The sequence below is a fragment of the Drosophila albomicans genome, chromosome 2R, assembly GCF_009650485.2.
Source record: "Drosophila albomicans strain 15112-1751.03 chromosome 2R, ASM965048v2, whole genome shotgun sequence".
NCBI lineage: Eukaryota > Metazoa > Arthropoda > Insecta > Diptera > Drosophilidae > Drosophila > Drosophila albomicans.
In genome coordinates, this window is record NC_047631.2 from 13688079 (window position 1) to 13702821 (window position 14743).

General features: G+C 43.0%; 6 protein-coding genes across 8 annotated transcripts; 2 read left to right on the forward strand and 4 right to left on the reverse strand.

The window, feature by feature from the left end:
• Positions 1–80: 80 nt before the first annotated feature.
• On the reverse strand, positions 81–665 carry LOC117574772 (dolichol-phosphate mannosyltransferase subunit 3). Its single transcript, XM_034258720.2, has 2 exons — positions 402–665; positions 81–347 (listed from the first exon to the last, which is right to left on the reverse strand). Exons 1-2 carry the CDS (start codon positions 549–551, stop codon positions 213–215), a joined length of 285 nt encoding a protein of 94 aa, XP_034114611.1. The 5' UTR covers positions 552–665; the 3' UTR covers positions 81–212.
• Positions 666–1183: 518 nt separating this feature from the next.
• On the reverse strand, positions 1184–3477 carry LOC117573977 (ubiquitin-conjugating enzyme E2 J2). Of its 2 annotated transcripts, none has more exons than XM_052006443.1 (5): positions 3127–3477; positions 2412–2793; positions 2281–2351; positions 1666–2211; positions 1184–1450 (listed from the first exon to the last, which is right to left on the reverse strand). In XM_052006443.1, the coding sequence occupies exons 2-4, from the start codon at positions 2716–2718 to the stop codon at positions 1675–1677; spliced, it is 915 nt and encodes a 304-aa protein (XP_051862403.1). In that variant the 5' UTR covers positions 2719–2793; positions 3127–3477; the 3' UTR covers positions 1184–1450; positions 1666–1674. The 2 variants fall into 2 exon arrangements, with proteins under 2 accessions (XP_051862403.1, XP_034113412.2); XM_034257521.2 differs by having other exon boundaries at positions 1184–1518; positions 3127–3476.
• A 295-nt stretch (positions 3478–3772) lies between these two features.
• LOC117573978 (pyrroline-5-carboxylate reductase 3) lies at positions 3773–5170 on the forward strand. Its single transcript, XM_034257524.2, has 2 exons — positions 3773–4949; positions 5005–5170. The coding sequence occupies exons 1-2, from the start codon at positions 4205–4207 to the stop codon at positions 5079–5081; spliced, it is 822 nt and encodes a 273-aa protein (XP_034113415.1). The 5' UTR covers positions 3773–4204; the 3' UTR covers positions 5082–5170.
• On the reverse strand, positions 4964–7891 carry LOC117573976 (nucleolar protein 14 homolog). Its single transcript, XM_034257519.2, is given in 4 exon segments — positions 4964–5283; positions 5343–5956; positions 5958–7291; positions 7351–7891. Coding segments are annotated over 4 exon segments (2556 nt in total). The 5' UTR covers positions 7853–7891; the 3' UTR covers positions 4964–5177.
• A 336-nt stretch (positions 7892–8227) lies between these two features.
• LOC117574184 (splicing factor 1) lies at positions 8228–13183 on the forward strand. Of its 2 annotated transcripts, XM_034257876.2 has the most exons (6): positions 8228–8742; positions 8808–9451; positions 9520–9654; positions 10399–10474; positions 11712–11864; positions 11927–13183. In XM_034257876.2, exons 1-6 carry the CDS (start codon positions 8561–8563, stop codon positions 13083–13085), a joined length of 2349 nt encoding a protein of 782 aa, XP_034113767.2. In that variant the 5' UTR covers positions 8228–8560; the 3' UTR covers positions 13086–13183. The 2 variants fall into 2 exon arrangements, with proteins under 2 accessions (XP_034113767.2, XP_051862467.1); XM_052006507.1 differs by lacking the exons at positions 8228–8742; positions 8808–9451; positions 10399–10474.
• Positions 13184–13249: 66 nt separating this feature from the next.
• On the reverse strand, positions 13250–14382 carry LOC117574185 (peroxiredoxin-2). Its single transcript, XM_034257877.2, has 4 exons — positions 14215–14382; positions 14055–14118; positions 13837–13978; positions 13250–13778 (listed from the first exon to the last, which is right to left on the reverse strand). Exons 1-4 carry the CDS (start codon positions 14245–14247, stop codon positions 13316–13318), a joined length of 702 nt encoding a protein of 233 aa, XP_034113768.1. The 5' UTR covers positions 14248–14382; the 3' UTR covers positions 13250–13315.
• Between the last annotated feature and the right edge of the window lie 361 nt (positions 14383–14743).

Below are 14743 nucleotides of genomic sequence, written 5' to 3' on the forward strand. Positions count from 1 at the left end.
GAGTCACTTTGCACTTAAAGGGTTTGCTTGCTCTTAATTAACTTAGCATGTAAATGTAACAAGAAAACAAATCTCAGGTGTTTTTGTGGTTTTCATTTTTTATATTATGGAATTAAAAGTTAACACATATGTATGTATACGCTTCAATTTATGTACATGCACATTTTATCTCCCAAGTTGCCTGTCAAGTGGCAGGTGCGGCTTGGCTTCTCTCAGTCTCGAAACTTAAATCCCTTGGCTATCAAATCTTTGCGAGCCTCCAAAATCTCCGCCTGCAGTTCTTTGGCTGCCTCTGGGCAATCGTTGAACGTAAACGTACGATACAGCACAGTAAACACGGAATAAACCTACACAAGAACAGGCGTTAGATATTGATATTAACTAATTAGTTTATTACTTACACCAAATAGAACCAAAAGTAGCACCGGCAGCAGCTGAATGTGTAACAAATATTTTGATGTAAGCGGCGTTTGCACTGTGCCCAGCACCAAGGCCAAGTAAGGCACAGCAAAGAGCGTTGCATAGAAGAGCCAACGCTGTAAGTTAGTCATAATTTCCCAGTTATCAATTGTAATTGCTTTCAAATTAAAAATTTAAAATAAAAATAAATTGCAACACGTAAACAAAGAGAGCTGCAGTGTGACCGAAGAGTGATTGCTGCAGAATGTGCTAGTTGCCAATATACGCGTTTTGCTTGCCGAAACATAGTTATGAAATAAAATGTATATTATAAAGCAGTTAACAAAAATTTATAAAATTTACTAAAAAACATAATTTATTTATTAATAATCATTTCATTATTTGAATGCAGTTTTTACTATAAAGATACATGCATAAGAAATTTAAGTTTATCCATCTCTTTGGTCACACTGTGGTCTTATATACGACTTGTATAAGACTTTCCACGGTTTGATTTTAGTGATGCTCAAACTGTACAGTTTTCGAATACATTTAAATGTTTTCAATGGTTATCTTGTTTTTAATTTCATGAAAAGTAGTTATATTTCATCATCTAAAAGTGATCAACAAAAGTAGCAGACTTGGTACACCTTACAGCCTATCAAAAAAAAAAAACTAATATTGCTAATATTCAAAGTCCTTGAAAATGTAACGGTTTTCCTCCAAGAATTTGAAAAGATTCTCTTTTGAGTAGTTGCAGATATAGTATATGTATGAAGGTAGCACTTTTTATTAATTTACAAACATATTCAGATCGTTTTGCAATATTCTGTTTTATCTTCAGTATCACTATGCTAGAATATAATATTAATGAATACATAACAAAACAATTTATTTTACGAGTAAATTGAAATTGAATATTCTTTTTGCGTTGCTCTTGCCAATAATGTTGATTGGTCATCAGATCAGACATATAACTTCAATCGAGGTCTCGGGGGATGAAGCAAATACTTTTCAAGCTTTGTTTTTGTTTATTGCTGATTGAGCTCACCTAAGAGGATGAAAGGACATGACTCGTGTGCATTTGAAATGTTTTCGACGACGACAGCGGGAAAGAGACTAATTGTACAATATATGTATAGTATGTATAAACTATTTAAAATAAACATATACGCATATACATATTCATATACATTATATAAATATAAATATATATAGGGCTATATATGTGTATGTATGTATGTAGTACTGTACTTGATTGCTTACAATTAAATTCTATTCCTGATTCAGGTTCTTGATCACGTAATTAACAATGAGTGCAAATATTGCAAAACAGATTACAATCACCAGGTTCGAATAGATCGACTGCCAATTTAAATAGGAATTTCGTGCACAATTCTTAAGCGCTGCTGGCCCAGCAACACCTCCTCCCAAATCCACGCCAGCTGCTGCAGCGCCCAACGCGACAGATCCATTGGCATCGCAGGCATCCGTTGGCATTGTTGATTGTTCCCCATTGCTGGCACTCGTTTGTGGACTGTCTGTGGCATCTGTTGTGCTGCTGTTGCCTTTGGTGCGTTTTGTTGCGGCGCCACTTGAACTAGACTTGGAAGCGGAGGCGGCTGAGGAGGAGGATGAAGAAGAGCTTCCTGCTTGGGTGCCTTGTAGACGCTGCTTGATTTCGCTGACAATGTCCGGAAAGAGTTCGCAGAAGTTCGTGTTGCGTAGATTAAATGCAAGCGATTTCTGTGCAAATACTTGCTTGTCATAATTCGACGACTCAATTGAGCCCAATGTCGGCGTGCTCTCCAGCTGTAATTTCAAAATCCAAATAGCCATTTAATTATACAATAATGAATCCGCAATATTGCATCACATTACCATAAAACTGAGTAAGCCCGTGAGTATTGTGCCAACGCACCAAGTGGGATTCCACGTATCTGGATGAAAGTCTAAAAGCAAAATGCAATTAGTAAACGCTTGACATGAGATTATCTTTAATTAGGCATTACCTGAAATGCTCAAGCACAGTCGCGTGTTGATTTTGAAGCGTCCATTCGGTGTCAACATGTAGATCGATGGCGGCTTAAAGGGGAACTCGCGGGGAAACAAAAGTGTGCCATGATAGTAGCCACCATAGTATGGCGAATCTTCGGGACCCTTGACGCAATAGTGCCACTCGAGGATGTTGTTGGGCAGCGGTTCGGCAGTGATGTAGGGCAAAGGATCACGCTTGAGACGCATGTAATCCTGTTTCATGCGCGACACCGCTGTGGGTTGTTTGCGGGCGCCGGATGCGGACGCCGTTGACGACGACATTACTAACGATGATGGTAATGATTATGTTGAAATGCTAAATAATTTTAGATCGTTAGCCAGTTGCTTGAACGAGAACTGTAAGACAACAAAACCAAAAGAGTTATAAATATTATTTGATTTATCACAAACGCACACTGATTGTGCTAAATACTGATAACATGTCTGTTTGTCTGTGTGTGTGGGGGACGAATGGAAGTGCAAAAAAGAAAACACACACGTGGCCAATTGCATTAGATCGAGTGGGTGTGTGAGTAGGACGTCATTTTCAATGTTGAAGAGGAGTTCAGCGCAAGCCAATTAAAATCAAACTATTGCGGATTAATGTTTACGCTTCATTTTGGCAGTGTGGGTGCAGGTGTCTGTTGACTGTGTTTATCTGTATGTGTGTCGTTTGTTTAGCTCACCAACCTCGAAAATTGTGTTTCCTTGTAGTTGTTGCTGCTGCGGCGACGTCGGCGGCGGCTATCGTAAGTGCAATTTACGGCTAGGTCACAACAACAGCAAATTTATGAAGAAAACAACAACACAAACACAGTTAATTGATGATGCCAGTTGCATTCGACTTTGCACTCTTTTGTTGTTGCTATCGCCTCGCCTATTGTTTTAGCTGCTGCTGCTTAGTAATTAACCCACGAGCACTATCTCTATTGTTCAAGTTGAAAGTATTTCGTGTATAAATGAATTTCAAGTGCGTAAAATTTGCAAATCGTATTGGTGTTAAAAAATTTCTCTCGACGTAGTTCTAAGCTTTTAGTGTTGTGGGTCGTACCAAAAAACAATGTGACCGCAAGCTGGCTATGGGATTTATACTATTCAATACAGAAAGCTACACCATTTTTAAAGTTTCATTGTATTGTATTGAAATATTCTTTAAAATTGTATTTCAAATTATTTATAAAATCGCATTACAATAAATTGAAAAAGTGTATAAAAGATTTATAGACAATGAATTTCAACGTTAAAGGTCACACTCGAAAACAGTGTTCAACAAGAGAACCCAGCTGATTTGTCATAATTCCCTGCTGTTACTTTTTGTGCTGCCAACTCGTAGCAAAATTTCAAAATTCAAAACAATTGAAAAAAATTACGTTACAATGCAGTAATTCAACAATACAATCATGTGGCCGATGCAACCGTTGTCCGTTGTCGAAATATTGCAAATAAACAATTATTTAGCCGCTGGGCAATGGGCACTGCTAGACAGGCGGGCAATGCACTTATTGTGCTGTCTGGTCAGGGCGTTTTCGTCTATTTTCAACTGATAAGAGTCAATCATAATACACACAAATGATAAGCGCGTATATTGCGGCCGACTGAGTTTGTTGTTGCTACACATTGAACCATAGAAGGGTGAGCACGGGAATGACGACTGCGTCTAGATTGCTTATCAAAAAGCATTTGGTTTATTTGCCGATGGGGATTGGCTGACAAAACAGTTGCTACTCCGACGGTGTAAAGTGCAGTCGCTCTTCAAAACAATATAAAAATGGCTGCTATTGGAAAAATTGGATTCCTTGGCGGTGGCAACATGGCCAAGGCGCTGGCCAAAGGCTTTATTGCAGCAGGGCTAACGAAACCCAGCGGCGTTATTGCCAGCGTTCATCCCGCTGACAAGATATCACAGCAATCGTTCCAAGGACTGGGCATTGAAACGCTCGTGGAGAATGCACCCGTTGTGGAACAATCGAAGATAGTTTTCATCTCCGTCAAGCCCCAAGTGGTGCCTCAAGTTCTCTCCGAGATCAAAGACCTTAGCGCCAATAAGCTCTTCCTCTCGGTGGCCATGGGAATCACATTGAAAACATTGGAGTCTAGCTTATCCGCCGACTCGCGAGTTATACGCGTTATGCCAAATACTCCTGCGCTTGTCTGCTCCGGCTGTTCGGTGTTTGTGCGCGGTAAGCTGGCCAATGATGCAGATGCTCAGATCACAAAGCGCTTACTCGAAGCCGTTGGCACCTGCGAGCAGGTCGATGAATCCCAGTTGGATATTGTTACAGCGCTAAGTGGCAGTGGTCCTGCCTATGTTTTTGTTATGATCGAAGCCTTGGCTGATGGCGCTGTGCGCATGGGAATGCCCAGGGATATGGCGTATCGTCTGGCAGCACAAACAGTGCTTGGATCCGGGCATATGGTGCGTGAGTGCAACACGCATCCGGGGCAGCTGAAAGATAATGTCACAAGTCCAGCTGGTTCAACAGCAGCGGCTCTAAAACACCTTGAGCAATCGGGTAAGTGAATGACGTCGATTGTATTGCATTTTTAATTGACAGTTGATTATCGCAGGCTTTCGGGCGGCGGTTGCCGGTGCGGTGGAAGCGGCAACGTTGCGCTGTCGCGAGATTTCCAGCAAGCCGACATAGACACAGACAATCTATATATATATGTACACATACGTTTGCTTTATAATAATATTAATAATTACACTTATCAACTTGAGTTCAAAAACACATTTGCGTCTAGAATTTCTTGCGCTTCTTGGCGCGCGCCAGCTCATTGAGCTCGCCCTGCTGCATGGATGCCTCCTGGTAGATGCGCTTGACCTTCTCATGCCGCTCCTTGTCGCTGTAATGAAAAGAGTCAAATGTAAGAATATATTTACAACAAAAGCTAACTTCGCTTACCTTTCCAGCTGCTGCTTGAGTTTGAGGTCTTGCACAAAGGCCGTGTCGCGACGTATTTCACGTATGGCGCCCTTCTTCTCACGCTTGATCTTGTGCAGCAGCTTGGCACGCTCCTCCTTTTGCTTCGACATCTTGGGTCGCCGTTTGTCATCGTAGACGACCTCGAAGCGTGGCTCCAGCAAACGCAAGGCTTTCGGTTTTCTATCAGGTGGCGCCAACGGCTTCATTTTCTGCGTCGCAAGTCGCTCCAGCGCCTCCTTGGCCTCGGCATAATGTTGATGCACATGCTCTGCGTATGGCTCGAGCGATAGTCGCTCAAAAAGCGCCAGGAAAGGCGTTGCCAGACAGCCGGCTCCAACGTGTTCGCCAACCAGCTGCTCCATGCAGTGTTTGATCAGACGCAATGCAGTGTCTAAGGCACGTACTTTAAACTCTTCGGTGATCGTGTGCGTCACAAGATCAGCCGCCTGCATTTGTTGTGTCGGAAGCGCTTTGCTCGTCTTGCTGGCTGAAATAGCTAACAGTTTACTGAAGGGTCCATCACGCTCAAAGGGCGGCACAATTTCCAGCTGATCTTGTCCTTGCTTCTTAGGTATCGCCATGTGAACGACGCCCCTGCAGAAAATTAAAGACTCCTGGCAACAAACGCTTCGAACTGGCGCCAAACTCCAAGGCAATGCTGACAATAAACAGTCCCATGGCAATGTCTTGGCGAGTGCGAACTCTAGCCCGGGATAGAATGTGTTGCATGAAGATGTAGGTAGGCGTGGCGACAGGATGATGGAAGTCCGAGGTGGAATACAGATTCGAGACGATCTTAAAGTAGATGAGCGTTTCCAGCGATGGATAAACCTTTTGATTCTTACGATAGTCGCCGTACTTTTCTTTCAGAACATCTAACAACGTGTTGGACATGCGTTCAGGATTGAGATGGGACAGATCATAGAGATGTGGCATCAGTAGTGAGACTAACTGGAAATGTGACACAATATCCTGCTCACTAGCATCCTCAAACATGTCCTTGATGTACTGCAGCAAAAAGGCAAACAGCTTGACAACATGCTCACGATTCACGCCATCGAGCTTGGGATCATTGCACTTGATTATGCGCTCCACAACAGTTGCCTGTTGGGTTGCCGTATATTTGGAGAGAAGCTGGGTGAAGTCCTCGTATGTCTTGGGCATTTTGATAGTGAATGGTATGCTGGTGTCCATGGACGCTACCGGTTGCGCTTTTGGTGTTTTGGCTTTCGGTTTATTTGCTTGCGGTGCCGCTGCTTGCTCGTCTTCGCTTTCGCTTTCCGACACTTTTAGATCGCTCATGTTGTCAACCTCAGAGTCGCTTTCTTCCTCCTCCTCCTCCTCTTCGCCTTCATCATCATCATCATCTTCAGTGTCGTCAGCTCCGTTCTCATCTGCCTGCTTCTTTTGACTGAGATGTGTGCCCAGATTGCCTTCCAAATCATAGGCTAGCGTATCATCGTCATCTTCCTCGCCCGCAACAAAATAACCATCATCCAAATCATCTGCGGAACGATGTGGGACTTGCACATTTGTCTCCTGTTCCTCGCCGTCGGCTTTCATACGACGCAAACGCTCGTTCTCCAGCTTTTCAAGACGTGCCGCTTCCTGTTTGGCCAGCTCTTCGGGTTTAATTAACTTGTCGGTGACGCTACCACGCGGTTCAAAGATCATCTCTTTCAGCAGCTTGTCGTAGGCATCTGGTGGTGGCTTCTCGCGCTGCTCATCCTCTGTGGCGGTGTTGACGAGCCCCAGCAACTGTTTGTAGTTGGCGTCTAGTTTCTCGGTCAGGTCATAGACTTCATCTTTGTCCTTGGCTATTTCATTTTTACGTCGCTTCTGCTCACTGATCATTTCTTCAATGGCTGTCTGACGATCCTGTGGCTTGTCCCCATCGCCGCCGAAATGCGCCGCTGACGTGAACTCGGCTAAAATCAGAAATTTTAAGGTTTAACTTAGTAATTGGATAATGGTAACTAATGCTCACCATCCAGACGGTCGTTCTCCTCGTCCTCATCATCGGAACGTTCATCTCTGTACTGTTCAATCTCCTCGAGCGTCTGTCCACGATGCGTTAGCAGCTCATCGTCGTTTAGATTGAATTTTTCCGCCTTGTTCGACGCGCGAATCTGTGACAGTTTCTCGGACAAAAAGCGCGCATTCATCACAGACTCGGTGAGTTGATCTCCACTCAAATGCTTGCCAATGCGATGATCCACAAATTTGTTGGACTTGTCCTTGACCGCATATTGCTTGCCCAGAGTCTGCGTTCTTTTCTGCAAAGCCTTGGCCCGGGAAACACCTGGCATACCACGATCATGCTTGCAAATGCGGCCCAAGATTTTGAATTTCTCTTTATTTACGTGCACATCGAATGGATTTACACGTTTAGCATTTTGAGCTGTTGCCGAGTCAAATGGATTGGAGCTCTTTACAGATTTCTTGGAGTATACCGCATCAGCGTTGGACTTTTTAGTCTTGAATCCCATTTTGTCTGCCGTCGAGTGAGAAATGCATGGAGCACAAAATGAAAACAAATGCAATACACGTGCGCTCTTAGTATCGATAACGTTTACACCGATAAATTAAAATAATCGATTTCGATATGAATAAATATATGAATTCTTTCATTTTTTATATTGTGCGCGTATTTACTTAATTATGAAATAACTTAAATATATTTAATTGTATATAGTTTAATTAATTAAAAGCATAACTGTCTTATAATATTAGTAAACGATTAGTGCTCCTCATCGATATGCTTGCTTGAACTCGAGCATTGCACAAAAATTCATCGTCAATATATTTTTCTTATCGATATGTATTTTACAACCCTAGTTGTAATATCATCCCTGTTCATATGTGTAAATTTTTCGCCGAAAACCGACAAACGTCTACAATTTGGTTATAGTGTAATAGTGAAAAATATTGAAAATAATTAATAAAAGCATGCAATGTTGCAATTAGACGTAAGGCAATACTAATTTGCATATGAAGCTTGTGAAAAACAAACAATAATTGCCACGTACATCAAACTGCCTGCAATTGAAGAAAATACTTCTCCATTGTGTGAGTGCGTGCGTGTGTGCGTGTGAAGAAGTCAAATATTTAATTTTTATGTAAAATCTACATAAGAACTAGTGGACACAACTTTCGTATCTTGAAACTTACAATATTGATTGTAATATAGCAGTGCAATGAGTGCAACGCCACCAGATTTGTTGCACTTACCGGTGTCAACCGGGTCAGGGAAGGATAAGGAATCCAATGGTGGGGGCAATGATGATTACCGCAGCCGGGGTGGAGATAAAGAACGTTCGCGATCCAGAGATCGTGGCAGAGACAAGGATAAGGACAGAGAGCGAGAGAAAAAACGCAGGTATGTGAATTGTAAATGTGTGTCACAAGTAATCGCTGGTTATGAACGATTTTGGTTATTTGCAGAGACCGTGATCGCAGCAGCAAGGATCGCGATAGTAGGCGGCGCGATAGTCGCGAACGTGATAGAGATCGTGACCGGGAGCGCGATCGTGACTCACGCTCGCATCGCAGTCGTTCGCGCAATCACGATGACTACGATAGGCGCAAGAAACGCTCACGCAGCAGGGATCGCGATCGTAGTCGACGAGATCGCGATCGCGATTCACGCTCAAGGCGCAGCAGTTCACGCGGCGGTGGCAGCAGTCGCGATGATTACGATCGCAGTCGCAGGAGGCGCTCGAGTAGCCGCGGCTATGATCGGCGTCGCAACGAACGCAGTCATGAGTCAAGTCGGAATAGTCGGGAACGTAGCAGTCGGGAGCGCAGTAGCCGGGAACGCACATATGTGAATCCCTTTGACACGTCCAACAATCGCAATTCACTTCATGAACAGGACTCTCGAATCCCTTCTCTATTTGAGCGGCACCAGCAGCAACCGCAGCTGGATACCATAAGAGAAGAGAGTGCTGGAATTGGAGGACGCTTTGATCTCTCGCAGACCATTCATGAACTGATGAACAATGTGAGTGGCAACAAGAGTTTTGCTGCCATGTTTAGCAGTCAGAATAGCAATGATTCAATGAGCAATGGACTTTCGGAGAATTCACGTAAGTATTTCACATAGATTACGAGATTAATTTCAATTCAATTTGATTTCATAATTGACTTTTTGCAGTGGATAGTGCTGCGGAACGTAAGCGCAAGAGGAAATCACGCTGGGGCGGCACCGAAAAGGACAAGACATTTATACCGGGTATGCCGACAATTTTGCCATCGACACTGGATCCGGCACAGCAGGAGGCCTACTTAGGTAACTTGGTTATAATCCTTGTTCAATTGTAGTTAGCATTAAACTAAGTTAGTTGCGTAAGTTTAGCTCTTAAGTCAAATGACATCAACTAATGAGCAAAAAACAAAAAGAAAACAGTACACAGCCACAAAATAGTCACGGGGAGATCACAGTAAGCGTAACCGTGTTATCCAACACATTTTAGAAGTCCCAAGTCAGACGGCCGGACGTTGCGAGTAAACGATACCAAACGAGTAAAACAAACAACAAATTGCACTGAGCAAACTATAATAATCTCTCGTTCTCTTTTTGAAGGGATTCCGGCGTGTGACACAAATAAGCGACACGAGTTCCAAACGGCTAGTTAATAAGATTATAACCTTATCTTATTGCCCCACAAAATGAGAAATACATGAAAATACTAATGTAATCAACCCAAATCTAATAACTAAAACAAACAAATGCAATCGATCAACAAAACTAATGTAACATCTATTTAATTGTAATGCTCACAAATTTTCAGTTAGTTTAGGCATCGTCGTCTGTCGCAGTCGTAAAACGGAAAATACACAAATGTTGTAGAGAAAATACGTTTCGGTCTCCCCCCAAATCCACAAGTTATTGATATAGCAACCAATGAACCAAATCCAACATATATAACTTTCTTTTTTTCTCTCTCCTACAAAAATTAGCATTTTTACATATACTAATGTCGAGGTTACGCTCGATTTTCTTTCTTTTTTCTTTAACTCCTTGTAATTGCAGTTCAATTTCAAATCGAGGAGATCAGCCGTAAGCTGCGCACTGGCGATTTGGGCATCACACAGACACCGGAAGAAAGGTTTGAAAACTGTTTATTCTCACACAAGAACCACAGCAGCAAAAACTAAAACAATATAATCTAAAATTGGGGCATCAGCAGAAGCGGATCTTCGAGTGGCGGAGAGATGATCAGCAAGCTCCTGACTCCTGATGATTAATCGCATTTGTACAGGTTTTAAAATGCAGCATGTTATGCACAAAATGAAGTCATTTTCATTTCCTTATTTGTAATCTTACATTCACATGGTGTTGAACCATCATCAGTTAATGGAATGTTCTTTTTAGTTGTATCTTAATTATATTCAATTCTTTTCATTTTTGAAAAAGTCTTGTCGAAATTTCAACTTGATGCTGTTGATGGCAATGCTTGTGAATGATTTTTTTTTTAATAACTATAATAACTATGCAAATTGAAATACTTTGCTGGGTGTAGGATGGGTTAAAGGTTATATACACAATCACACACTCCTATTTCATTTCACACACACTGGTCGGTAAAAGAGGGGCAATTTGTTGGGATATCTTTAAACTAAACTAACCGTATATTTTTTGCTTTGCCAGCATAATTAATCGATTAATTTGATTTGACAGACAACGTTTTAGATTGACTCCCACAAGAAGTGTAAGCGCGACGTCTGGCATATTAATGCAATATCCTAATCCTAATCCGATTTTTTTGTTTACATTATAATGATGTCAATTTCTTCTCTTCCTCAAAGCCGTGAAAGAACGAGCGTCCAGTTCCCTAAAGAAACAAAAAAAAATAAAAAGAAAAATAATTGCACATTTTACAGTTTTACAGAGTTAATCTATACAACTTTTACAGAAGGGTGTGCTCGAGAGCAACAACAGACCTGCCTGAAACAAAACTAATAATACATTACCCATATACAACATTCCAGAGATATAGAAATATAATCGTATGTGTAGATGCAGCAGCAACAAAATCGATCAAACGAATTAATCAAAATTCTTCTTTTCTCAATTCACCAGCAAATTTAATTTAATCTAATCAATATATAGTACTTTGCCACTGCTGATGATGATTGTTGATTAATCAAATGATAATTTGCAAATTACAGGACATATACATAGATTTATATAAATATGATATTGTACATTTTACGATATACGCTAATGTAGTAATTACAAATATTAAGTCTAGACAATTTTTGATTATGTTCTCATCGAGCTTCCTTTGAATTGTCCATTTCAATAGCCATTCTTTTTCGGTTTTTTCTTTTGCTTATTCACAGGTCTCCATCTCCGGAACCAATCTATAGCTCTGATGGCAAGCGGTTGAACACACGCGAGTTTCGCTATCGCAAACGCCTGGAGGAACAGCGTCATCAGTTGATTGTCAAGATGCAGGCCGTTAATCCCGAGTTCAAGCCGCCAGCTGATTACAAGTAAGCTGAAATATCAACAAGCTAGGTCCTCAATTTAAACTAATACTTTATACCATTTTTAGGCCACCTGTGACTCGCGTCAGCGATAAGGTTTTGATACCACAAGAACAGCATCCAGATATCAATTTTGTGGGACTGTTGATTGGACCACGCGGCAACACGTTGAAGGCCATGGAAAAAGACACCGGCGCCAAGATTATCATACGCGGCAAAGGCTCTGTCAAGGAGGGCAAAGTGGGTCGCAAGGATGGCCAACCGTTGCCCGGTGAAGATGAGCCGCTGCATGCCTTTATCACTGCGCCCAATCCCGAGGCGGTGCGCAAGGCAGTGGACAAGATAAAAGACGTTATACGTCAGGGCATCGAGGTGCCCGAGGGTCACAATGATTTGCGTCGCATGCAGTTGCGTGAGCTGGCCCAGCTCAATGGCACATTGCGCGAGAATGACATACAGCGCTGCACCTGCGGCTCCACGGATCACAAGTCGTGGCAGTGCCCCGACAAACCGATCATCACCAACACCATTGTATGCACCTCGTGCGGCGGCACTGGCCATTTGACTAAAGATTGTCGCAACAAGCGTCCAGGTTCCGGGGCACCAGGCATGGCTTGCGAGGATTCGCAGGCCAAGATCGATGAGGAGTACATGAGTTTGATGGCCGAATTGGGTGAGGGACCGCCGCCATCGGCGCCTAAACCCGAGGCACCAGCTGCACCTCAATTGCATCGTGCCAGCTACAGCATCTTCGACAAGAAGCCCACGCAAATGCAAGCCATACAATCGCCGCCCAACTCCACGTCGCGGGATCATCAACGTGACATGGGAGGTGGAGGTTGGGGTGCGCCACCGCCTGAGCATCACATGGGCATGGATCCTAGCATGGGTGGCATGGATCATGGAATGGCTGGCATGGCGCCATATGTGCCAGCTCCGCCAGTGGGTCAAGCACCGCCTCCGATGCCACCGCCGCTGATGCCTTGGATGAGTGCACCACAGCCACCGCCGCCGGCCTCGGAGCCCATGAATCCGCCTATACCGGGCACATTGCCGCCTCTGATACCGCCGCCACCGGGTACAAGTGCACCACCGATGCCTCCATGGGCTGGTGGTTATCCTGGTTGGGGAGGCGGATATGCGCCGCCGCCACCTCCGCCGTGTGCACCGCCACCACCTTCAATAAGCTTGGCGCAGCCGCCACCACCGCCGCCGCCATCTAATTGATGATGCACACGCGCATCGCAACTTTAGCATGCTTCACACACAATTAATTAATTGAATTTGCAGTCTTTGACCTTTGATTTACAAATCAGATCGGATCTATAACATACTATATAACTATGTAATTTGTATTTTACGCTTCATTAAAGGATTGACACCATCTTAAATTGCTTTTAGGATTTTTTTATTTTTGTGTGTCTTTATTGAAGAATGTGATTGGTTGTGGATGCTGTTCAGCCGTGTTTGCTGAAGTATTGCTTGGACTCGTCCACATCGGGCTTAATGGTGGCCGGGTTTGTCTTTGGATTCCAGTTAGCCGGGCACACTTCGCCGTGCTCCTCGACGAACTGGAAGGCCTTGATCAAACGCAGGACCTCATCCACGGAGCGACCGACGGGCAAATCATTGATCGAGTACTGACGCAAAATGCCCTTGGGATCAATGATGAATGTACCGCGCAACGAGATGCCCTCCTTATCGAGGAGCACATCATAATCGGCAGATATCTTCTTGGTCAAATCGGAAAGCAGGGGATACTTAAGTTTTCCAACGCCTCCGTTTTTGCGATCTACATTGCACCAGGTGAGATGGCTGAAGTGCGAATCAACCGAGACGCCCACAACCTCAGCATTGATATCCTGGAACTCCTTAATGCGTTCGCTAAATGCAACAATTTCAGTTGGACACACAAAAGTGCTGCAAAGAGAAAATACTGTTTAGTTTAGTATTTCAAGTGATTCTGCGCGATGCTTACAAGTCCAGGGGGTAGAAGAAGAGCACCAGATATTTGCCTCTGTAGTCCTCTAGTTTGATCTCCTGGAAATCGTTGCCGACCACAGCGAGACCTTTGAAATCAGGCGCCGGCTGTTGAACGCGCACTGCGCAAAGGGGAGCAGCTGAGGAAGCAAGAGCGAGAGAGAGATGTGAAATAATAATTGGTCATTTACCTTCCCAATCCTTAGGTCTACTTACTCTGATGCAGCAGACGTGCGGCCTGCTTGTGTTGAGCAGCAATGCCTTTGCTTAGCAGCGATGCCTGAAATTAAAATGCAAATTGCATTTTTCTCAAATTACGTAATCACAGTGGAATGTTTTTGTATTATTTGGATTGCAGCCAAGGTGCAGCACTTACATTGCGTAGCAGTGAACGTCCAATGAATGACATGTTTTATTTTTGGTTACTATTTTCAATTTGTATCTTAGATTTTACACAAAATTTATAACCGCTTTGCACCAAGTCGTTAACCCCTGGCGAACGATAAGTGGCAACGAAACCGGCAATACAACAACTAAAAAGTGACAATACAAAAACAAAACAAATGACAAGAAGCTGAGTGACCGCAAACTGCTTTCCAAAAATTGCTTGAATAATACCAGATAAAGTTTATAATATGCTTTTAACGGTCACACTGGGTAAAAGCTATTTTTAGTAGGTTGGCAGCTGCGACGAAAAACTTTCAACCGTTGGTTAATTTAAATGCTGCCATATTGAAAATCTATATATAAATGAGCAATGCGTTCGTTTTGTATCGTTTTCAAAGTGTTTGCCGCGTGTTTTAAGATGCACAGATCAGCAAACAGATAACTGTTTTTGCAGCATGTGTGTATGAATGTACGTGTGTGTAAACAAAGTCCTATTTTCTGGACCAAAGATAATGGAA

What these genes read in the sequence shown, in the direction of transcription:
- LOC117574772 (XM_034258720.2), bottom strand. Translation starts at nt 551, where the DNA reads ATGACTAACTTACAGCGTTGGCTCTTCTATGCAACGCTCTTTGCTGTG. An exon ending in TACTTTTGGTTCTATTTGGT is followed by an intron (nt 348 to 401) that starts GTAAGTAATAAA and finishes GTTCTTGTGTAG; the next exon opens with GTTTATTCCGTGTTTACTGT.
- LOC117573977 (XM_052006443.1), bottom strand. Translation starts at nt 2,718, where the DNA reads ATGTCGTCGTCAACGGCGTCCGCATCCGGCGCCCGCAAACAACCCACA. An exon ending in ACTGTGCTTGAGCATTTCAG is followed by an intron (nt 2,352 to 2,411) that starts GTAATGCCTAAT and finishes TTTTGCTTTTAG; the next exon opens with ACTTTCATCCAGATACGTGG. An exon ending in CGGGCTTACTCAGTTTTATG is followed by an intron (nt 2,212 to 2,280) that starts GTAATGTGATGC and finishes TTGAAATTACAG; the next exon opens with CTGGAGAGCACGCCGACATT.
- LOC117573978 (XM_034257524.2), top strand. Translation starts at nt 4,205, where the DNA reads ATGGCTGCTATTGGAAAAATTGGATTCCTTGGCGGTGGCAACATGGCC. An exon ending in AAAACACCTTGAGCAATCGG is followed by an intron (nt 4,950 to 5,004) that starts GTAAGTGAATGA and finishes TGATTATCGCAG; the next exon opens with GCTTTCGGGCGGCGGTTGCC.
- LOC117574184 (XM_034257876.2), top strand. Translation starts at nt 8,561, where the DNA reads ATGAGTGCAACGCCACCAGATTTGTTGCACTTACCGGTGTCAACCGGG. An exon ending in ACACAGACACCGGAAGAAAG is followed by an intron (nt 10,475 to 11,711) that starts GTTTGAAAACTG and finishes GCTTATTCACAG; the next exon opens with GTCTCCATCTCCGGAACCAA. An exon ending in AAGCCGCCAGCTGATTACAA is followed by an intron (nt 11,865 to 11,926) that starts GTAAGCTGAAAT and finishes TACCATTTTTAG; the next exon opens with GCCACCTGTGACTCGCGTCA.
- LOC117574185 (XM_034257877.2), bottom strand. Translation starts at nt 14,247, where the DNA reads ATGTCATTCATTGGACGTTCACTGCTACGCAAT. An exon ending in CGCACGTCTGCTGCATCAGA is followed by an intron (nt 13,979 to 14,054) that starts GTAAGTAGACCT and finishes TTGCTTCCTCAG; the next exon opens with CTGCTCCCCTTTGCGCAGTG. An exon ending in TTCTTCTACCCCCTGGACTT is followed by an intron (nt 13,779 to 13,836) that starts GTAAGCATCGCG and finishes TTCTCTTTGCAG; the next exon opens with CACTTTTGTGTGTCCAACTG.